The 24281-nt window shown below is 43.8% G+C and overlaps 1 protein-coding gene across 1 annotated transcript in view; it reads right to left on the bottom strand.

The window, feature by feature from the left end:
• Nucleotides 1–15025, bottom strand: part of LOC104399657 (alpha-2-macroglobulin-like) — a gene marked incomplete at its 3' end in the record, with an annotated part of 30532 nt that extends 15507 nt beyond the window's left edge. The window contains exons 1-9 of the mRNA XM_010011968.1: nt 14816–15025; nt 8968–9151; nt 7956–8112; nt 7140–7192; nt 6416–6436; nt 3632–3800; nt 1652–1736; nt 827–950; nt 33–147 (exon numbers count right to left, since the gene is read on the bottom strand). Coding sequence (XP_010010270.1) covers nt 33–147; nt 827–950; nt 1652–1736; nt 3632–3800; nt 6416–6436; nt 7140–7192; nt 7956–8112; nt 8968–9151; nt 14816–14904 — 997 coding nt within the window. The remainder of the gene's footprint in view (nt 1–32; nt 148–826; nt 951–1651; nt 1737–3631; nt 3801–6415; nt 6437–7139; nt 7193–7955; nt 8113–8967; nt 9152–14815) is intronic.
• Nucleotides 15026–24281: the final 9256 nt, after the last annotated feature.

The following is a 24281-nucleotide window of genomic DNA, read 5'->3' as shown; positions in this document are numbered from 1 at the left end:
CCATCACTTTGCCATCTCTATGTGGTACATACCTGTGCCATCTTCTGTGATCTTGCCTTGTACCTCAATGCTCATCTCATATCCCCGGCGTTGGAGTTGAAATATCTTGGTTCTTACTACAGTAGAAACACACCCACGAGCATCTGCCTAAACAGGAGATTGGAAGGAAATTGGAATTCTGTGAACAATTTTGGTGTCTTGTGGGACAGGAACAGACACTCCAAACCTAACATGCTTAACTTCTGTTCGGGAAATCCCAGCCTTATGTTCTAGGGTTGTCTCCAAGATCACAACTTGCTTACAGCCTGTTTCCTAGTGTTTCATTCAAACATTTTCTGTATCCTCTGAGGTACTTGGACACTCAGTTCTACAAGGCATGCACTGGTTTCCTTGTTAACCCCTCCTACCTTAGTTCTGTTTTTCTTTGTTTCTCCTTTCTCCTGTATTTGACCCATATACAATACCACCTTCTTGTTTTCTCCCCATCCTCTTTGCTCCTGCTCCCTGCCAATCCCTCCCACAGTTGCAAAGTTCTCTCACAGATCGCTTTTTCAGTTTGGGGATCCACAGCAGGGACCTCACAGGTGCTAAGTGGAGATTTGTCACTAGCTTCAGTTGGGTTAGGATTTCAGCTGTGGGCTTTTCTTCATCAGTTTAATGACTCGCCTCTTAAGAATGCCTTCCTCTGAGAACATCTACTTTTCCCCAGACAGAGTACTACCTCTGATATCCTGCTGTTTCCCAACAGTTACAGATTTAGCCTTCTTTAGATAACACTGACCATTACCCATAAGCAAGACCCCTACATTTTAATATTGGGACTCACCTGTCCAGTGAATTCTTCACACACAGCTTCTGCTTCTTTTCCATAACAATTTGAAGCAGAACGGGAAAATTTCCGGCACACTTGGACATTGACCAAGCCAGGAACAGGTTTCCCATAGGTGTACCTATAATGACGAAGTGTTTATCAGTCAGAATCACACTCAGACACATTTCCTGAAAGACCTCTGTGGATGACTTCCTAGTATTTCTTCCTAAAGGCTGACTAATATGATATTTTAATGATTCTAGTGACTACATTTCTATCATTTCCATGTTGAGATACTTCCATTATCTATTAGAATCTGTTCCAAGTGGAAGCTCTCTGCAGCAATGCAGAAAAACATTGTCTGTAGAGTATTATTTCAGCCAGGAGCATCCTTGTATCACAAACTGCTGAGGGGTCAGTGAAGAAGTAGAGAGGCAACCAGGGCCTTGGGAGGAACAATTTATGAGTTAAAAATGAGAACACTGAGTTTGTACCACCTGTTTAAATGATGTCTGATCTGACATCCCTGAGTATTTGAAGGCTCAGGTATGGCAGAGATTCTCTAACTGAAGAAATGTAAAGACAGAAAAAGAAAATGTATAGTAAACTGAGATAGGAGAGCTGCAGGTTGGGTTGGCATCATCTTTTAAGAAACCCAGAGAAGACCTTTTACTTTGATTTTTCAGGCCAAGTAGCAGGCTGAGGATTAATATGGTTGAAACAAACTTGCATGGGATGTTTGGGAAAAGTATGAAAACCCTTCCCCAGCTCTTGATTCAGACCTCAGCAGAAAGGAGAAGTGAAGGATAAGTGACAGTGATTTACTCTCTTGTGACTCACAGACCACAGACGGACACTGGAAACTCCTTTTCCTTAAGAGTGATCATCTTGGGCAGCTTCACCAGGACTTCGTATTTGGGCAGCACTAGATGAGATAAAGTCTGACATGAGAAGAGTGGAGGAGAGCTGTGTACCACATAGCAACCCAAACACAGAGCCAGGATCATCTTAATATGAACCATCACCTCTGTGGTTTTCAGCACAGCCCTGCTACCACTTCACTAGGTTTTCACCACTATTTGGGTTTAAAGAGAATTAAGGAGGGTTGTAGTCCTTACCTTCTCTCATTTGCAGCACATGCGATCTCAGACAGCTGCATAGATCCCTTACACATGGCCATTCAGGACACACTGGTCCTGTGTATTGTGCTCCATAATTTGCAGCACATTCACCACCTTTGTAATCTAGCACATCGAAACAGCTTGAATCATTGCTTCTTTTGGTTGGTTGTCACTGTTCTGGAGATCCCAACAGTAACAGATTGTTACTGTCAGGCTCAGTAATATGCAGCATGTGAAACTGTCCTCCATGTCCAGGCAGTTCTGGTGCCTCACTAGACACAGACTCAGACACAGACTCTCAGCTCTTTATTTTCAAATGGTCAAGGCAGAAATAAAGCCTAATATAAAGGGTGGCAAGTAAAAGACATATTTTGCTCCTGAGTGTTAAATTACATTCCTTTTCCTATATTGCATCCTGCAAAACTAATCCGCCAAGTTCTCAAGTCCAGGACTGGACTGAAGCATTTAATGGCCTTGCCTCCAGGTGGTGAACCCCATTGGTAGTTTTTTTCACAGTGCGAGGAAATAAGAGCAGGGAGGGTACACAACCAGGTCCAGGAACTGGAAAGCAACCCTGGGTTATACAGTTTAGACACAAATTTGCCTCTAGGATGGGAAGAAAAGCTCCATGTTTCAACCCCAGGGCACATGACCTCGAAAGGCTGTATGAGAACTAGCAATAGAGGAGATTAATGAGAATAAGACTGAAGAACAAATGAAAGAAAAACCAGTTTAGTGTAAAGCTAAGAAAGCGACATAGATCTTCGGTTTTGGAGGATGTCCAGGGTGATCTCTGTGGGAGGAGGGACAGCCCATCTGTCAGTGTGGCAGGCTGAAGCCTGTAACCGGGTTTGTGTTCGAATTATTCATCATGTTCATACTAGCCACCAAGCCTGCTGTAAAACCAAAAAAGCCAGCTCCCATGGAGTTCAGTGACAATCTTCTTTGGGTTGCAACCTGAATATTCTAGAAGCAGCAGGTTCTGAGCAATGCGCTGGGTCGTTAGGGCTCTATGTACAGCTGGGGGGAGTCTGGGAGTGCAGAGCACAGGCCAAGCAGTCTCCTCGAACACAGAGCCTAGCCTGAGTACACTTCTACAAATACCTGAGAAGTCTTATTACAGAACTTGGGGTTAGAATGCTCCCAGGGCAGCACATTTCTCCTTTCTCAGCCTCTGCTACCAGTCTGTTTGCATCTGCTTGTAACTTTTGTGGAGTGTTCTTCTTCAAACTGAAATTTTCTACCAAACATGTTTTCCAAGCTTTTGCAGAAACAAGGAAGAGGAGGAAAAAGAGAGACGACTACAAGAAACGGAGAAACAGATGATGACAGAGGCAAAACAGGGTCACCAAAATCCTGTTATCTCTTACTCTGTATCTAGAGCTGCTTGCAACAAGCTGCTGGACTGAAAAATGACTAAAACGGAGTCAACTGAAATGGTGGTATGAGCCCTGCAGAGGAAGCCTGTTAGACCCTGTACTCCCAAGAGCACTGTGTGCAAATACAACCTCCGGGAGGTTGCAGAGATGCCACAAAGAGAACAACTATCTGTGATACCCAGGACCTTCAGGGTCGGCCCTTCTGAATCCCATTGCCTGTGTATTCAATCCCTCCCTTCTCCATGCCATTCCCAGGAAATCCCAAATTGAGAGGTTACAGTGAAAGGTATTGCTGTCAGCCCCGTATCTCCTCTCCTTACCATATTCCTCTACTCTGAAGGAGTGCTCCACATGGGATGAGAAGCTCTTCTGCACAACTATTTTGTAGGAGCCTTGAGTGGGGTCCGAGGTGAGGGGGAAGGAGAGCTGTGTGAGGCCACTCTCTAGTTCCACATCTTGCCACTGGTATACACGGTTCCTCTGGGGATCCTGCAGGTTAGGACAACACAAGGTCACAAGACAGTACAGGAAGCTCCCACAGACAGAGCAGTGGAATGCCCAGTATATATACATCCTGGCTGGGAAATGCCTAGATGTAATTATTCCATAAACTGTGAGGATCTGTGAGTGCTTACCTGTCAGTTCTGCATAACTAGCATGAAAGAAAGACTTTCAACCCTGGGTTGTCTCCCCCTCAGGTATACCTACATGCTTACGAAGGATGAAGCCAGGAAACTGGGAAAGACAGGCTGGCAAGGTAAAAAGATGAAGAGATGCATAGCAGGAGTAAATGGAGCGTGGGGAGAAAAGAGGGAAGTTTCAGTCTCTTCCACTTGCTATATAGCCTGCTCATTTTTTTTTTCCAATGCCTGGAAAAGAGACTCTCTGAGAACCAGTGTACAGTCAGACACCTGCTCTATTTATGGGACTGAGAAATATTCAAGAGTCCAAACCTTGGGATGGGGTGGGAGAGTGGGGACAGGAACAGAGGAAAGTATATCCCACATATGTGCTCTACCTTCTTGTTTCTCCCTGTTCCTAGTGCTGGAGCTGAAGTCTTATCACTACTACAGCTGAATACTGCTCACCACGAACCATCAGTAGGCTATGCTCCAAACTCATGACCTCAGCTCCAAACTTCTTGGAGAAGTCACTGAAGCAGCATAGTGGTGCTATATAGTTTGATATACCTTTTCCTGGCTCCTTAGCAGGATGGTTGGTTAATGTTTACAATCTTTCATTCTCTGCCTGCTCTTTGCATTGTATCTTGGCTGTCACCAAAACTCTATTTACCCTAGATAGGTATGTGACTCAAGGTATGCAACTGTGTGCATTGACTGCACTGAGATTTTACCTCAGGACTCAGAGGAAAGGGGATGTGAATGACATCCCCTCATTGCAAGTCACTGGTCAGGGGGCAGAAGAGGCAACCTCCTTCCTAAGAATCACCCCAGGAGGTGCACAGCCAGTAAAATGCACCACACAGCTCTGACCAAATCTTTTTCATCATCACATTTCAACCCTGCTGAAAAGCTCAACACTTACTGTAAGGGACACGACTGGGCTTCCTTGAAAGAAGAATTCAAGAAAATATTTACAGCTGAGCTTGTGAACTTGGTGCCATTTCTGTGATGTATTTAGAGGGAAGGACTAAAAGTTGGTTTGGTTTTCCTCAGAAAGGTTTGTGTTGGGTTTTTTTTTAATGACAGAAGCAATAGGTCAGGATAATAGTTCAGAAATAACAGGCTCACACTAACTTCTACCTTTGTGGCTGACTACAGTCGATTAGTGACATTAAGGGTATGGACTGGTGAACATTTCTTTCCTTAGCACTGTTGACTTTAAGCTGTCACCTTTCTTCACTCCTGCCATGCTTTCCTTTGGGCTGGTCCAAATTTCATGCAAGAATGTGGTAAACTGCACTGGCAGATCTGACCTGGCTGGAAAAAAATACCCTAGATAAAAATGGTGTATTTGCTGCCAGATGAGTTTCCCACTCTACAAGACTGCCTTGCAGGCATCTGTGAAAGCCAAAGGGTAGTGCTGGACTGAGAAGGAGCACTAAGGAAGAGAGAGGTGATGGTGAGGATGGAGAAGAAGTCCTGCATGAACAAGCTTAAGCAGCACAGACAAACACTATGACTTACAGGCTGGAGCTGAAAACACAGGATGGCCTTCCTGGTGATTTAAAACTGAAGCCTTTCATGGTACTGAGACAAAAAAGGGACTATGAAAGTATTAAGAAAAAAGTATTTGTTAGGCAAATTTTTAGGCAAAGGCATGTGGTATTTCTGGAGGGAGTGGATAGGGTTTATTTCTTCTTGGTCCTTTCATAAAATTCCTGTACTCAGGCAAGTATCACCTCATTGAAAGGGGAGGGACCTGTGTGACAACCCCATAGGAGAGCCTCAGCAGAAGGTAGTTCCGAGATGATCTCCTCCATCTCGTATCCCACACCACATTGCTCTCTTACTCTTCTTTCTCAAGATAGTCACAGACCACCAGTGGCCCACCAGATCTGCAGCTCTGTTCTGAAAGTTTGCTGAGGGGAAGAGTGACCACACTTTGACAGGAGGGTAGAAAAGAGTAGCATAGCCTGTGTGTAGCCCAGAGAAACATCCTCCCTATTAACTTTTGTTGGTTACTGAAGTTCAACAGTTCTGAAAACTCAAACCAACCAGACAAAAAGGTGATACTTGGACAGATAGGGGACCTCCACTTACAGAATTTTGTTTCTTTAGTTTTGTTTGTTTGTTTGATGCAGTTCTGTGTTAAACAGCCACACTTGGCAAACACAAGGTCTTAGCTCTGTTTGGGAAGAGGAGTAAGCCATTCTGGTATGACCTGTAGGCAAATGTAATTCTGTTCACAGCATGGCTTGCACTGATTAACTATTTTGTTCCTACAGCACATTCCCCAGTCAAAGAACCATTGTTGGAACTACTTTGATATCCAACTACTCAGCTTTCCTGTACACAACGAAGAAAGGTAATGTGCCTATGTCTTTTCCCTTGCACCTCAGCCTGAAAATGCTGCTGCTGGAGACTACTACCTCTGTGCCTGTGTGTTCCGGCAGAATAACAGACATGTAGCTATCCACTCACCTGAACATAGACAAATGGAAACTGTGGGAAAAAAACAAAATAAAACCAGTGTTAGAAACATTAGTCACACATGGCTGGAAGTAAGTTCCAGATTTGGACTTAGGGGCAGAAAAACAACCTTCCAAAATGTCCTTTGTGTTCTTCCTGTTCTGTATTTGCTCTATTTCCTTAGTTCTTGATGGTTAAGGGAATCTTTTCTGTAATATTTTAGAGCCCCAACTTTTTGTCTCACCACAGTATGAAAATGTGGTGAAGTGAGAATTTTCAAAGAACTTGTCTGCACGAGGAACCGATTACCAAATAAGCTAAAAGGTGGATTTACACCCCTGACCAGTTCCTTGAAACCGGTTTTTGTCATACTGCTTTCTTTGCCTATAAGCATGTGGTTGCACCCACTGCCAGAAATAACTGCACATCTGTCAGTTTCAATGGAAACTTGTCCCACCCATATTATTCAGTAAGGAGATTCCTGCCTACATGCTTAGCCACATACATTCCTTTGCAAATCTGGTTTTAAACACCTATATTCTTTTGAAAAAGGGCACGTGTTTCTCAGTCAAGGCACCAGTGGAGTGTGTCCAGGGTAGAATGGGTCAAGGATGGTGTGATTAAAAAAGGATCATATGCTTTAAAGGCTGTCTTCAGTGGTTCTGGATGATGATAGTGATGGTGTTAATTGGGAATTAAATGTCCTGGCTAGCAACGAGGAATTTTATGGCTCTACCTTCTCATTCAGCGGGTGGAAATCTTTGTCCAGGGAGACGATCCGAAATAGAACTGAAGAGTGCAACAGAAAAGAAGGAAATTCTACTGTTAAATTTGTAGTGATTACCAGGAAATCTCACTGTTTGTTTCAGTAATTTCTAACTCAAATTTGTTCCATGGATCAACAGGGGCTGAACTGAGATGTCCAAGTAACGGAAGCAATTACTTCAGGGTCTTTCTCTTACAGATGGTGAGAGACAGGTAAATTTAGAAACATAATCATGTCTTGGCTGAACTGAATTCAGTGACTTGGGAGTGCCTGTCCTGCTTTGACAACACAGGTGCAGCCAAGGGAGACTATGATTTTAAGTGTCTCTAGTAGCGTGGAATGAATCTGAGCCTGTGCCAAGATCTGGCTGAGATGCTGTACCTGGAGGGTGGAGAATCACAGAATGATTAGGATTGGAAAGGACCTTAACATCATCCAGTTCCAACCCCACTGCCATAGGCAGGGACACCTCGCAGTAGACCATGTCTCCCAAGGCTCTGTCCAGTCTGGCCTCAAACACTGCCAGGGATGGAGCATTTACCACTTCTTTGGGCAACCTCTTCCAGTGCCTCACCACCCTCACAGTAAAGAACTTCTTCCTTTTATATAGAACAGGAATGATGAAGGTACCACATCCCCTAGATCTCAGCTGACAAATAAGATTTACTGAGTGCTTTATCTCCCCCCATGAAGTCTGAAAGCTGTAATAAAAGTATGGGACCTCTATGAAATGAAGCCTATAAGATTTTCTGCTGTCAGAGTCAACACCAGCCCAAGTCCTCATACCTGTCTGTCCAGGCTTGTAGATGGGTTTGTCTGTCTGGACGAAGACCAAGCTCTCAGAATTCTTGACCAGCACCGACTTGCGGCTCGTGAAGTGCAGTGTCACACCCTTCACCGTTACAGTGAGAAAAGTGGCTGATGTGCTATTGGATTTTGGAAGCTAAGGAAAATGAAGAGGATAACTGCTTTACTGATTCACCCCATTTCACTAAGCCTTCGAAAGACAGTGTACTAGCTAGGTCCGAAAGTTGTCTAAACAGACACCAAAGGCTCAGTGCTAGAAGCAAGAGAAAAACATGATTTTCTGATATGAACTTGGGGAGCTTGTCTCCTCTGTCTCAAGAAAATAATTTTCCTTCAGGAACTGTTGCAATGGTAGATCTCCATTTCCTTGACTTTTTTCCATGCTGCTTCCTCCTCTTCTTCCAATACTAGAAACCTTTTCCCTTCTTTCATTTATATACTTTCCTCAGAGAAATATTGAATCTGATCTTGTTCCATCTTACGATTTATCAAAATGGAAATCAACCCAGATTCATGAGTTAGGCAATGGGCCAGTTGCTTACATTACTCACCAACCAGCCTTCTGCAGGAAACAATCATGAATAAGCTCCAGAAGAAAACAAATGACCTCATGGATATCACTACCTTAACCATTCCCCAGCTTCTAAGGTTCACATTCCACTTCGCTATTTTTCCTCTGAGGTTTACACAGATCAAACAAACATGGGATATGTTCTGTCTGTTGAGGTTCTAGAACGAAGGATCCCAAAAAAAGTTCTCTAAGCCTTGCGTGCACAGAAATATCATGTAGGACACAGCATTTGGTAATGGTGGATAAATACTCCTCATAAGCCTATCACAGTTAATTTGCCACATCAAATTCGTTTTTCGTTTGGCTTAGCTTAGAAGTTTCTGATTGCAATATGTCTTACTTCTCATTTCAGGACTGTTTAGATATACTATGCCACATCAGTAAACACAAGGGATCATTCCACAAGGATGAGATACTCACAGAGAAAGGGATGCAGGTAAATACATCCTTCTCTGACACCAAGTCGTCAATCAAGCTCCTGTTTTCCCCTTGATACTCGAGCGCGGCACTCAGCGTCACAGACTCATTCAGGTGGGTCAGCTGAACACAGACTTTCTCAGGAGAATCGGTGTGTATCAGAAAGGGCAGTAGCACCATATACTGCCTAGGAAGAGAGGGAAGCAAGAATCAAGAGGATCAGAAATGTGAAACCATTTTAAGGAAACAGTATTAAGTGAAAAGAAATTAACAAATCAGCATGCCTAATCCATTACCTATGAATTGCAGTGCATGTACACATGAGCATTCATTTTATTTTGGGTTTATACATATTAAACTGCCCGACTAATTAGCTTAAAAGCAGGAAAATGCTTGCAGTGGAAGGAATAATTTCTGTGCTAACAGAGAGCCCTTTACAAAGCATGTTTTGTTCAGCTTCACAACAGGGAGTAAGGATGGTGTGAAAGGTTCCAGACTGTTAATTATTTTTGTATATCCCACAATCTCCTATTGAGACTCAAAGGCATTAGCTAAAAGAGGCTGAAAATTCAGCAGTTTTAGGGTTGAGAAAAACCACCCACTTGTCTGGCTGCTCCTGTCTTTGCCTATCCAGGTTTCCAAATCCTTTTCACGCTGAGCAAAAATATGAGTGCTTGCAGTTTGGGACCTTATTAAGGTGAGCACACAAAGGATTTCAGAGAGCAGTGGTTTATTGCAACACAAGTGCACTTGCATCTTCAAAGAGCTTTCAACAAAGGTCCCTCACAAAAGACCCTTAAACTAAGCTGACATACAATAAACTGGATCATTTTACTAGTTTTTATTAATAAATCAATTAATTCTGACCTTGATTAATTGGTCAAAAGATCAGAAACAAAGGGTTAAAAAGACCACAACAATGTTTAACTTTTATGAAAGGTTAAAAGATCAGAAACAAAACCAGTGAAAATTTCTGGAGGCTGTGTTGGGACCCCTGTTTTTCAGTAGACCTCTAAGTGATGTGGGAAATACGATTTTCTCGTAATTGTCCAGGGGAACTGGACAACTTCCATATTTGTGGAAACTGATTTTATGTCAATTGACTTACAGATATATGGAAAACTTTTGTCCTATGGTGGGACTGTGTGGCAAAAATGGCAAATGAACTGTTCACAATGGGAAAATAATCAATAGATAATAATCTATAGAGGAAGAAAAAGTGTGACCAGCAGGTCAAAGGAGGTGAACCTGCCCCTCTACTCTGCTCTTGTGAGACCTCACTTGGAGTATTGTGTCCAGTTCTGGTGTTCTCAACATAAGAAGGACATGGAGTTGTTGGAGCAAGCCCAGAGGCTGGAGCACCTCCCATATGAAGACAGGCTGAGAAAGTTGGGGCTGTTCAGCCTGGAGAAGAGAAGCTGCGTGGAGATGTCAGAGCAGCCTTCCAGTATCTGAAGGGGGCCTACAGGAATGCTGGGGAGGGACTCTTCATCAGGAATTGTAGTGGTAGGACAAGGCATAACGGTTTCAAACTTCAACAGGGGAAGTTCAGGTTAGATACAAGGAAGAAGTTCTTTACTGTGAGGCTGGTGAGGCACTGGAACAGGCTGCCCAGAGAAGTGGTAAATGCTCCATCCCTGGCAGTGTTTGAGGCCAGACTGGACAGAGCCTTGAGCGTCATGTTCTAGTGTGAAGTGTCCCTACCCATGGCAGTGGGGTTGGAACTGGATGATGTTAAGGTCCTTTCCAACTCAAACCATTCTATGATTGTGTGATTCTATGAAAAAATTAGCCTGACAGTATATATAGTATCATGTATGTGCAGCATCACTAAGTGGGCTATTACCATTCAGACATGAGTGCTGTTTATCACTCTTGGAAAATTCTCCCTTAGTGATAAGTAACAAGTGCACTGTAGGGAAGCATTCAGAAAGGAATAGAGGACAAACCAGAACACGCTATTCTGCCATTGTATAATCGTAAGGTACTTCCACATCTCACATGCGGCATGCATTTAAAAAATGGATTTATCAGAAAAGATTCAGCAAAAGATGGCAGTGATGATATGAAATCTAGAATGATTTTCGTAGGAGGAGACACTGTATAGATGAAGTCACATCAGAAAGGTATAAAGTCATGATGTGAACAAAAGAAAACATGGTTTGTTCATCACCTGTGACAGCAAGTTTAGTAAACACCACCACAAGAAAATACTAAGCATCTGTCTTAAAAATAGAAGGGAACAGAAACTTTTTTGCTAACGTACAAAATTAAACTGAGGAACTTCATGCTACCCATTGTGGCAAAATCCAAATATGCAATTCTGGTGTGGACAGCCCATGGCTCTTGAGCTCTGGAGTCCAAAAAAGGCAGTATGCCCTGGCTGCATCAGGTAGTAAACAGCAGCCTACTGTGTGAGAATCAAAAGGATCCAGCAGGTGCCAACTAGGTATTATCCAGTTGGATAATTAGGGCCTCACCTGCACATCCAGCTAGGATCATGCTCTTAAAAGAAGCTGTTAATCCCCACCTGCCAGTAACAAGGCATATGCTGCCTGCCCAATAGCACTGGCTACATAAAATTTGGTGTGAGGCTCTTAAGGGCCAGAAGATCAGTTACTCCTGATATGAAGATTATTAAAAATGTCCTGGGTAAATTAATTGCCCAGAATTGGCTACAAAACATAGCAGCAGAGGTGCCACAGTAAGACCTTGAACTTCTGATAGGAGCTCCTTAAGTCTACAACAGATGAGAAACTCATTTCCACAGTACTTGTTTTGTTCCTCAGCAAGGTCCCTCAGTACCTACAACTGACTGCCAATGCAGACAGAATACAGAGTCAGTGTAGTCCTCTGGTCTGAAGGACCATTTTTATGGGTCTAGTACTCCTTTTTCCCTGTGAGCATACAAGCTACCCAGAGCAGAAGGTTCTGATGGCAATACAGTCTGCAGGGTATGTTAATCAGTGTATGCATGGGACAAAACCTGTGGTCAGGACTGCTCATACTCTTCCACGGAGAAAGCTAAAGTGCACCTTGCCAGATGGTGCCAGCCCTGAGGAAACAGCTGTACCCATCCAGAACTATATTATTGCCTGAGATCTGGGATTTTGGCAAGTCCTACAGCTATTGTGGAGGCAATGGAGCCCAGGCAGTACATTTGTTTCCCTCATCACCAAGCAACAGGATAAAGTGTGGTGATAGGCCTGATGGCAACTCTGGTCATGCTGTTGCAGAAGCAGTGAAAGGCAAGAGCTTCAGCCACCCCAGGAGTGACTTACAGCTTGTGACTGCTTGCTCTAGTGCTCCTCTTCCTCCACAGCCTTCTCACCACAGCTTCACCCTGTGCCTGCTTCCCCTCGTCTAATTTCCCCTACTCTCTGTCAGTGGAACTGGCAACCTGACTATAACATCCCATCTGCTGAAGGACAGTGTGACCTAGTTTGTGGGGAATTTGGCCTCATTCCTCTTCCTGTTCACTGTTCTGATGAAATTTTGGCCAACATACAGACCTTCCCCCTACACTGGCTTCCCTGCCTTTGAAAACAAGGAAAACCATGCTGTTTATACACCTCCCTTTAGCTGTTTTGGGATGTGTTGGTGAAAAGAGCTAGGTGAATTAAAGCACTATGAGAGCTTTAAATAACTTGGGTCACAAAGTCCATCTATAGACATTCCAGGACAAAAAGCATCTGGGCTTCCAAAAGAGACCTCAGCAGCCACCCTGCATGCAACCAACTGTTCTGACAACAGAGGCAATGACTCTGTCAGCAGTAGGCATCAAGAAGGGGTAGATGACCCAGAGAAAATGGCTAAGGCAAAAATTATGAGTTTGTTAATTCTCTAGCTTAAGATGGACTAATGTCTATGTACTGACTCTCAGCCACGTCCTAGAACAAACACCCAACCATCAGCTCCACCAACCCAAATCCATACGTGCCAATTCAAGTGCCAACATGACCTTGCCTTTCTGACCATATGCAGTCTATTCCCAAGAAGGCCCACTGCCTTGTAAAATGGCTTGCACGCACAACCACATACCAGAAGAGAGCAACAACACCTCCTGTTGAATTCTTCCAGAACAGACCCAGAGCAAGAAAAGAAAATCATCTTGCTGTCAGCATCTTGCAGAATCATAGAATTTTTGTTTGCAAGACACCTCTGGATGTCCCAAGCCCAACTTCTCTTCTGGAACAGGACCATTGCAAAGGACTCAGGAGATAGAATTTCCACCATCTTTCTGGGTCTCCTGTTCCAGTGCTGCACTAACTTGGTGCACTTCTAATATGTAGTCTGAGACTTAATTGTGTCTCCTGTGCAGCCAGCCACATCTGAAACAGAAATAGCAGCAACTGTTGCTGCTCAAAGAAGCAAACTCCCTGCTTGTGCAGAACACAGCAAGCAAGTCTGTTGGAAGCCTCATTTTGTCTCAGTTCAAGGCTGGCTTCTCTTCTGTATTGTTCACAACATCTGATCTACCCTGAAGCACTTAGAACCACAACCCTCGTGCTACCTAGCAATCGACTGCTCAGACTCCACTACCTCCCCATGGAGCTCCTGTCTTCATTCTGTGGATCCCAGCTACACCCCTCTCTTCCTCACCTCTCTTAGCCTTTCTTTGTTCTTCCCTCCCAAAATGGTACTCAGGTCAGGGATGAAGAGCAGGACGTTGCTCATAGGAGGAGGGGTCTGAGCAAATTCATTCCCTTTCCCTTTCATCTTGGGCAGGTATGAATAAGATATTTAATCATTAATTAATTGCATCAGATTACTGTAGGGAGACCAGAGACCTCTGCCTGATGCTGAAGCAGACTGCGCTGGCTGATCTGTCCCAGAAGCACCCAGACAGGGCAGATGAATGAGGGGTTGATGGTACAGTGTGAGTGAAAGGTCCTTCAGTCCGAGCCAGTCACTACATCACGTCTGATCACAAAGCAAGCAGCAGCAGTAATGCTGCACTTTCTGCCACCACTGCCAACACTACTGAGGTGCTTGTGGGCATGAAATCTCTGCAGCAAGCATTACAGGAGCTGCAACAGTGGTGGTGGTAACTGCGCTTCTGCCAGCACAACGCAGCCGGAAGCACAACGTGTGACAGCAGCCGGGGTCTAAGGAGGGTGGCTGCTCCTGTCCAGACTACAGGCTTCAGAGCAGCCCTCTGTAGTAGGGGAGGCTGAGTGGGGAGGCCAGACTCCAGCCAGCCTGTGTCTTCCTGGGCTTCCTCTCTCTTCTGGGCCCCCAGCAGAGCAGGCACCGCAGCCATGCGGCTGGTCAGCAGAGCCCGGAGGTGGATGACCCAGGGGAGGGTGCCAGTGCCAGGCTCCATGCTGGAAGAGGAGAATCTAGGTCACACGACCTTTTTTGGGAACAAGTACATCCGATGCTGCCAAGGGAAACAAACTGGCTTGAAAGCAACGAGAGAACAGGGAGAAACAACCCAGGGACTGAAATAAGGGTAATGCGGGAAAAGTAAGTACATGGATTCTAGCATCATGTCCACAAACCCCCAGGGACTTAAAGGTTTCTAGGCAAGAATATACTTAGGCAAAAATGCCGTGAAAAGTAAGAGCTGGACTAGCAGGCAGCTACAGGACAGGAGTGTGAGCACCGGCAGAGCTGGAGAGGGGATAGGTGTAGGTGTCCCAGGGCAGGACAAGCAGGGGTTTGCAGGGTGAGAGTGGGGAGCACTGGCAGAGCTCCCTGTGTGGGAAACTCAGGGCTTGGCTGGTAGTGGTGTTCCAGGCAGGAATGGAAGAAACTGGCATAGCTGTTTGTTTGACAGAAAGGAAGAAAACAGAAGGGGAAAAGAGCACTAAGAACTCCCCCCGCCACTTGCACGTGTGTTGCTTACGGTTCTGTGGTGGTAGAGCTGTTTCCAGGAAGGAAGAAGAGGAGAAGGAGGAAGATACTTGGTTTGCGGAGCAGCCCAGCCTTCCCCATGGTGCAGAGCAGGTTGTGGTGAGTCAAGCAGATACTCGGTCTGGTCTGGTGCTGCTGTTTGCCTGCACCTTGTAATTCCCCTCCACTCTCTGCTCAGTCAGCCTTTTTATAACTGCTCTCTGCAAACAGCCCAGGGACTGGAGGAGATAAGGGCTGGGGGCCAGGGCCCATCCGGAAATGGGGAGAGGCAGCAAGGAGGAGCTGGAACAGAGGGGCAGTATTTGGCCAGAGACTTTCCAAGTGGGGGAAGGGTATTTATTGAATACTGCTTACATGAGAAATCTTTGAATGATTCAAACCCTGCTTCCTTTAACCCATCAAAACCCACAGTGTTGGGGAAAGTTTTGTTCATCTCAAGGCAGCATAATACACAGTCTCTTAGGGTAGATAATATACATATACACATAATATACATAATACGCAGTCTCTTAGGGTAGATTTAGATTAGATATTCGGAAGAAGTTCTTCCCTGTGAGGGTAGTGAGGTGCTGGCACAGGCTGCCCAGAGCAGCTGTGGCTGCTCCATCCTTTACAGTGTTCAAGGCCAGGTTGGACAACCTGGAGCAACCTGAGCTTGGAGCAACCTGGTCTAGTGGAAGGTGTTCTTTCCTATGGTGGGGGGTTGGAACTGGGTCCTTTCCAACCCAAACTATTCTATGATTCTATGAAATGAACCATGTTCAACATAAGGTAATATTCCCTGTGGGCAGCATCCAATCACAGCACTCTAATATGAGGTACTGTGATCTTTCGAAGCCCAAAGCCAGGTTTATAGGTATTAAGAACAAAATGAAACACACACAGATGAACACTGCCCATATTATGTTAACGTAATACTGCAGTAGTTTGCTGACAGAGCTGCTAATAAAGCTACTATGGGTTAGGCAATCTGTCAGGAATATAACCCAAAATGGGGTGGAGTGCTAGTCTAGATATGGAAGTAAGTTCTGCTTCCACTGTGAATGTGCACCAATATTACACCATGTTGTTGGAAGACACCCTTGCCTCAACCAGCACGGTAATCATCTTCCATCATTTGGTGTCACCAGGAGTTCAGATGTCTCAGGTATTCCAGGTGGCTACTCCTTCCCTTTGCCAGATTAAGATCTGTGCTGCTGTGAGTCACTAGACACAGTGCTGCTCACTTGACTTGGGTCTTCTGCAATCTCCTGCTTGTAGTATCTTATCCAGAAGTTCAATCTAGTAAGAAAAGAAGTTTGCTAAATTCCAGCATTGAACAGAAATACTCAGTCCAAACTATGAGGAGACCCTGAGAGCCCTAACTAGGTGGCTGGTTTGCACCAGTCCTCAGAAAACTGCAGAACTGCAGCTGTAGGGCTTATTAGATCACAACAGCACAGGCAGCCCTATATGCTCTTTATCTGAAGATGAAGCTTTGAAAAAGAGTGAATGTGAAGACTGAACGTTAGCTCTACGGTGTGCCTTGACTCTGATGTAGCAGCTGGAAAAAACACAAGGAAGGGCAGTGCAAAGGCCCAGGAGAAATGTCTGGGGATGAAAGGAAGTTTAAGAATGGTGTTCAGAAATCGGGCACGGTCTCTCATGGAATAAAATTTAACACCTTTTATAAACCACAAAAGACAAGAAAACAGTCAAGAGGCAAGCAGTGTCTGCAGGGGGAAAGTGTTGTATCAATGTCATATGGAGGAGGAACAAACACATGCTCACTCAAACCAAAAGATTTAGAAGATTGTAAGTTAGAGATGAAAATACTGATAAAAAAGTGGTTGTGTAACTATGAAGTAATAAACAGAGCTTTCTCCATAAGTGCCCCCTATCATCTATCCTCTCACTCCCATCTTCGATTTCTCCTGTAAATAACTTGTGGAAAACAGCAGTTTTCAAAGCAATAGTGCCCTGGGCATTTGCTGGAAAACATGACTCATCCCAAGTTGCCTGTTGTCATTCAGGCTGCTGTAAACGGAAATCAAAAAGTAATCCGAATGGACACATGCATAATACATTCTAAGGATGAGCGTGGAAAACTAAAATCATAGATCTACAGGGTCATCAAACCCAGTGATTCCGTGGAGATCTTATTCACTATCATCTACTTCCTTCTATTAACCAATTTACCATCCATGAGGTGTAAAATACCTGTTTCTCCATCCCCCAGGAACCGCTTAGCTCTCTGACACCCTAATGCCCACTTTGCTTCTACAAGCACTAACTGCCCTTTAGTTCAGGCAGTTAGCTGGTGCTTCAGCTGGTTCCTCTCTCACAAAGCTCAGAACAAGTGGTCTGAACTTGTACTTAGTTTGAAAGCTTCTGGGTGCTTTTTCAGACCTCAAGGAAAGACTGGCTACTTCTTCCAACAAGGCTAGCTGGTCTAATAAAAGATAGCAGTGCTGAAAAGGGCATGCAACACCTTTGCCATACATGGTGATGGCTTCAGTGAACTGGCAGTCATGATTTTAATCACAGGAAAGAGATTTCCTCTTACGATAATGCTTCATACGTGTCTGAGGTCAGCGTGTACCTGGTAGATCAAGAGACAATCTGTTTATCTACTATCTTCAGTGACTAGTCCCCATATTAAGCTGGTACAAAACCTAAGTGAAACATTGTACCTAACTGTTAATCATAAAGAATTTAAATTAGGCCACATCATAGTAAATGGGTGATACAGACAAAATGCCTATATCAAATTTCTTATAACCCTCCAAGCACAGTGGATTTCTATAGTAAATACTAACAATTAATTTTGGTTCATCCTGCTTGAAAGTGAATGGTTACATATGTTTACTCTCATTTTTATACCTTTCGGCTGTTTCACAGAAGATTTTTGAAACTTATTTGTTTACAATTCTAAATTAAAACTATGATATTATTCTAAAACTTTATTTTGTTCCAAGGACCACTTAGTAAATTACCTTCCTTCTAGATAATACTCAGAAAGGTTACAGTGGTATATTGGTAAGTTATATGTGCTGACGCATTGGATTTCCTTTCCAGGTATTATCATATTGAAATGGAGCAAGATACCACATCAATAAGAAATGGATGCCATGGAAGCACTTCTGCATTACCTGGATGTATCATGATGACTTTTTTTTTAATGTATTTTCTGGAGCATTTAATTCTCCACAGTATTTCCTTCACAGGTTCCTTTCCACCAGCACTTTAAAATTCACTATTTTGAGTTGGACTGACTGGCACAAAAGGTGCAGTGAGTAAGTTAATACAGGCCATCATAAGTATTGATAAATTCCAGTCACAGCAAAGCTTATTCTGAAAAATTCTCTATAAGCCATAGAGTCTTCACTGCATTTCGTAGCAAAGGTGATAGAAAAATGTGACGTGTTCTACACCCCCAAGTTTAGGACCACTATAGAAAACATATTTCCCCATAAAAATAAAATAAGATATTGAGTGTGCAATAGTAATTACCTTAACTCAAATCTGGTATATTTTCCTCTGGCTTCTTTTCAGTTTTTATAGTTCAGCTTCGTAGATGACTACCAATTGTCCAGTAACAGAGTGGCTCACCAGTCCCTACAACTGCAGGAAGAAAAGGTGTCTATGGGTGGTTTTAATACCCTTAATACTATCTCAACACTTTCATCTACAGGAATCCTTGTCTGCAATCTTGAGCAATTTTGGAACCACTGTCACGAAAGGTAAATAATCTCAATAAGACACCTATTCTTTACTACATCCCTGTTCTGCCTTTTCAAGAACTATAACGCAATGTTCAGCTCTTAAAGCCAAACCAAAACAATAAACTTAACTTCAACCTTTGGCTTTCAATAAGAGGCAAGTGTTAAAAGAAAAAGCTGAGGAAACAGTTCTTTGTAATACTGGTATTGTGCCTAAGGTGGTCCCTGCACTTTCACACAAGAACCCCTGGTAGAAACCAGCTGCTCTAGCAAAAGGAATGTCTCTCTTCAGTACCGACATCAGCTTTGCACGGGGACAGGTGAGAAAACAATCACTGTAAATCTTATATTGACAGCTCTGGTTAACATGCTAACTGCTCAGCTAAAGGCTGGAAAAAAAATCAGTATTTTTATTTTAAAGGAAATCTAAATAATTATATTCATTTCCCCAAAGCAATTTATTTCAAATGACGAAAAAGCATTACAAGAAAAAGTACTTGTATAAATCAATAGGAGCAACAGCAACACCCAGAGAGATAAATAGGGTGACAAAACATTTCACATGCCATAGTGAAGGTCCTCTAACAGGAAACCTCACACAATATGAACATTTTGCAAGTTGCACCATGCAGATAAAGAAAGATACGCAATAAAATGCAAACTTCAATCTACTCTTAACCAGAGACAAAGGGCCTGGTGGCAGACGATCTGCCTTTCCCAGGCACAGAGAGCTGAGCTGCCAAATATAACATATTCCTATGGTGTCATGTGAACAAATGAGTAAATCCAGGCATGGCAAAGGCATCAATGAGTTACCCTCATTTTAATGCCCTTCATAGATTAAATTGCAAGCTAAACTGGTAGCTGGGATTTATAAATAGTCCTATAGCTGTATTTTGTGTGATGTAAGGCTAGCCCATTTGTAGGGTAAGCTCTATACAAGGTAGGGTATATCCAGGTTTCCCAGCTATAGTATAACAAACATCACCTCTATGCATAAACTTCGTCTTTTCTTAAGAGAAACATATGCTGTATGTTGCAAAAAATGCTGCAACCGAGGTTGTTAAGCCTCCAGCATGAGAAACCTGCAGCGTGTCTGTCTGAAATGAATGGTACACACAGAGAATAACCAGTTGTTGAAATCCCACTATTAAATCCACTAAAAGTAGTGAGTGAACGTTATCTAATGATTTTAAATATATAAAAAATAAACTATCTGTTTGCATGTTCACAGATATTTTGGATATTGGACATTACAGAGAAATGAAGGTAATTCCTGATGTAATAAAAATGAAAACCTATTTTAATTTATACATCTGTATTGCTCAGACTGTTGCCAAAGAAGGAGAGAGAAAGAGCCAAAACATTTACAAATGTATCTGAAAACAGCACTTGGCACAATTAACTATACTCTTTTTGAGTCATATGACTCTTCAGCTAAAACTTTACCATATAAAACCACATTTTGTAATGCCTATAAACTTTGTGTTTAGCGTTAGCTGTGATTTTATTGCCTGGACTCCCTCTCCCCTTACATTAGTACAGGCATCTCATGAAGGTACTTGTACTGTTGATGTTCAAGGCAGGTGGAATGAAGTTGGAGCCATGCTCTTCTCAGAGGTGCACGGTGACAGCGGTAGTGGCATATGGAGAAATGCTGAGCAGACAGAAGGAAAAAATGCTTCCCTCTGAGGGTGATGCAGCAACAGAAAAGGTGCCCAGACTTGCCATGGTATAGCCATCCCCAGAGACTATCCAAACTTCATGGCACAAGGCCATGAGCAAGAGCACCAGCAGAGAAAAAGAGAGTACTTACATGTCACGGGTGTTTCAAAGATTGTTCTTATTTAGAATAGATGTTCATTTAGCTACAGAAAAGTGAAACTCCAAATCACTGCCCCCTCTGAATGGCTTTTCTAGAAGGCGGCAGCAGAAGGCTGTTCTGATGTCATCTGCTGGATGGACCACGCTGTACTTGCTTGGTGCAACACCAGGTTGCTGCGGTGGCTATGCTGGGGGGCTCGCTCCTCCAGCCATGCTGGGAGAGGAGCTGGCCTGGCACTGCTGGGGCCTCGGGCACAGAACCTGCTGGCTCAGCTGAAGCAGGAGGGAAGGGCTTTATGCTAAGCTCAGTTACTGCCTTGCTGAATAACTCTGGATAAGTCCAGGCCCTTCTCTGTGTCACAGCTAAGCCAAATGTCATTTGGTGCTCAAAGACACAGATCTTTCCCCAGTGCAGAGGGGAGCTGGGATTCAGCTGACAGTGTGTTTGTCCAGGTTTTTGAGATGGAGGATGCTACAGGGAAGCAAGATAAGAAGTCCTAATAGAGTACAAGGAAAGGAAATCAGATATTCTCATGTTTAATCCTTCCCTGAACCTCTGCTTTGCACCTTGCACCTTGTTAGGCAGGGCAGAGCTGGCCATATTTGGCTTTTCAGGTCAGGGAAAGGGGTATGAGCCATGATGCTGTAATGCTGATGGAGGTTATGCCATTTATCAGGACATCTTTGTACACAGTGTCCTGCTACAGAGCCTGCTCTGGCTGCATTATACCACTGCACTTCCTTCCTGTTTTGGGATACCCTGCTCTGGACTTAAGTGGTTGTATGGGAATAGGACAAGATCCTTCCTAAGCAGTGAGGAGAGAGCCAGCTGTGCATCCCATACTCAGTGCACAGGACTTCCCAGATGAGCTTTACCATGGCACAGACCTCAGGTTACTGAGTGAGTGTGGACACACGTTGCTTTGACAGGAGGGACAGCAAGGGGAACCAATGGGGCCTAGAGCTGGTCACTTCTATTGAAGCAGAAAACACGTGGCATGGTTGTGCAATTGCCTCTGGTAATAACCCAGCCTTCACCTCCTTGTGGGTGCTGAGCCAAAGAGTGGGAGACTGAAAACAAAGTGCAAGGTTAGCACTTTCATAGCGTGCACACAGAGCCCTGTCAATACTCAGCATGGTGGTTTTTTCACTCCCTTCACCTCTGCCTGCCCCACTTGTATTTACCCTGCCATCACTCTCAGATAAGACCTTTTTAAGACTCCCACCTGCCAGGTTATATACAGAGCGTGACCACATGGGGTCCAGGAGCCCTGCTGAAATCACGTTCTAAGGAAGGTCCTGGTTTGCCCCGCAGGAGCACTGGTGTGGCAGGGGAGTGGAGGACTCCAGGGCAGGATCAAAAGGCATCGGGAGATCAGGGTGCTGTGCTTGCAAGAGCATCAGAAACAGAAAGAACAAGAAGTTCCCCTCTGTTCACTGTAAAGCCTTGCATTTAGGATTTTCTTGACCCTCAAAAGGTGACCCTTCAGGAAGCTGAACAGAAAGAACCTTTCTCTTGCGGTTGAGCTAGAGGACTAGCTGACACAACATTGCTTCTCCACTTGAAACAATTTTGAGAACATTTTTCATTGTTACTCTGAATAAAACACTAAAAAGTACATGAGTGATGTTCCTCAAGAAGCCGTTCTCCAATGCTATGCATTTCTTAGCCAGTGGTGCCAGAGATGTGATCATGTTTCTGTGTCTGATGAATCAGACGTTGGGGGTCATTTGACTGCAAACAGGGTCCTCCCGAATTGTCCACCAGGCAGGTGGCAAAGGAACTCACCAGAGAAAGATCAGGGAGCGAGGCTGAAGTGTTTCCTCAGAGCATTTTGACATGTCACTGTTTCTTGACTGAAGAAATTAGCACATTTCTGGCACACTGCCAAGTCTTCTCTGATGAGTGAATTGGTTGGTCATCACTCACACTTCATATTTGACAGAGGGAGGGTGGTGAGGAGAAGACTTTAACATCAAGTAGGTAACAAGATATGGAAAATAAAAGAAGTCATAGAGCTGAGGTGTTGCTCTATTGTTTAGCAGCTTGGCACTATTACCTGTGACATTGCAGGGATAGAAGAGGATTTGAGCCTAAAGATGAAGCAACCAAATTCCCTGGACCAAGGACTCCTTTGTCTAATGAGAGTGCTGGCTAAGCAACTGAGGAACCTGAGCAAGAGAATGCTGTTACACTGCAGCTCATCTTTCTCTAGATTTTGCATCCTGCTGCCCACATCACAGATGAGACATCATCTACAGTAAAAAAAGCTTATATTCGGTTTCCAAAATGAGTGTGGAACATTGTAATTCTATAACAATTGCAAGTCCTCTTCTTCTTAACTAGACCATGGCACCAGCCCTTAGCAGATCCTTCAGTGTGAACTCCACATGAGCAGCAAAGCAATTCCCATGCCACAAATAAACTCTACAAAGAAGGCTTTAGCACAAAGAGAAGCTTGACAGAACAACTTAGCCCAAGACATTCTCATGTGATTAGATTCTGTCACCAGCCCTTAGCAGATCCTTCAGTGTGAACTCCACATGAGCAGCAAAGCAATTCCCATGCCACAAATAAACTCTACAAAGAAGGCTTTAGCACAAAGAGAAGCTTGACAGAACAACTTAGCCCAAGACATTCTCATGATTAGATTCTGTTATCTCTTTTTTTTTTTTTCCCACAAGAACCTGCATTTCAGGATAGCTTTAATGTACTTCTGACAGAGCTATGTACAGAAGCTGCAGAGCAGGCACAAGGGCACTGGCAGACAACCGTAGCGAAGTTTTGGATTTCCCATTTCTCATAGTATTACTAACTCAGTCCAAGGACCTGCACAACAGTTTCAGTGGATACTTATATCTGTTTCCGTTCTCAGGTAGCTTTTTTAAACTGAGATGTGCAGTACCAAGCACAGTAAACCAGTGTATAGGAGCTCAGAGCACCTCTTGGATCAGAGAGCCTCATTTTCTCACACTTCATAGAACCACAGAATCATAGAAAGGTTTGGGTTGGAAAGGACCTTAATATCTTCCAGTTCCAACTCCACTGCCGTGGGCAGGGTCGCCTCACACTAGACCCTGTTGGCCAAGGTTTTGTCCAGTCTGGCCTTGAACACTGCCAGGGATGGAGCATTCACCACTGGGGAAAGCAGAATTTGCTTAGCCTGTACATCTTGCCAAAATTAAAGTAGTTTTGACCTAGAACACTCCCTGAGTCCCCAGGATTGAATTGTATGACCTCTCAGGATTATCAGATTACAGAGGAAGAAGTGACATTCAGTCTAGTGGGTGTCCCTGTCTTGCTCAGTAAACAATTAATACACTTTTCTCAGTTTCAGGTGCACAAAACCTAGAGCTGAAATGAGACACGCAGGTTCCAGAAATCTGGGAGGTATTGGAATGCGTTTTAAGGAATACTGCTGTCTCTGTGGGAGTAGGAGCCAGGGAGAACATGGTCTACATATAAAAATCTAGAGGAAGAACGTAAGCATGGATCATTAGATCTGCCTGCAACCAGCAATTATCTGTTTGAGTCACAGGATGAAATCACATAATAAACATTACACTTTCAGCCTGCGGAGGAAGAGTCTGCGGTGGGAAATAGCAGTTGATAGTTCAGGTTTGGCCTAAAAGGAAAAGAAGACTCCAAAAGAATGGTAAAAATGCAGCTTGCTTATTTTTTTTTCAGAACCTTGTTTCTTCCCAGAAAATGATGTTTGGTTGAACAGAATAACGTTTTGCAAGACCTTAGGGGAACTTCTATGAGTTCCATGTAAGAAGCTGAAGCCTTGGTTTAACTGGCCTCAAATCCTCCAGAAAGATGCACATCCTGTACCCACATCCACTCAATCTGCTTTCCTTTTAACCTTGTTGTTGTAACTACTGATTTCTCTTGCTGTAGTCCAGTCTGATGCTCATGCAAATCCAGATGGT

The sequence above is a fragment of the Nestor notabilis genome, unplaced genomic scaffold, assembly GCF_000696875.1.
Source record: "Nestor notabilis isolate BGI_N333 unplaced genomic scaffold, ASM69687v1 scaffold4253, whole genome shotgun sequence".
NCBI lineage: Eukaryota > Metazoa > Chordata > Aves > Psittaciformes > Psittacidae > Nestor > Nestor notabilis.
The sequence above is the reverse complement of the archived record's forward strand: the minus strand, read 5'-3'. Positions and strand labels throughout refer to the sequence as shown.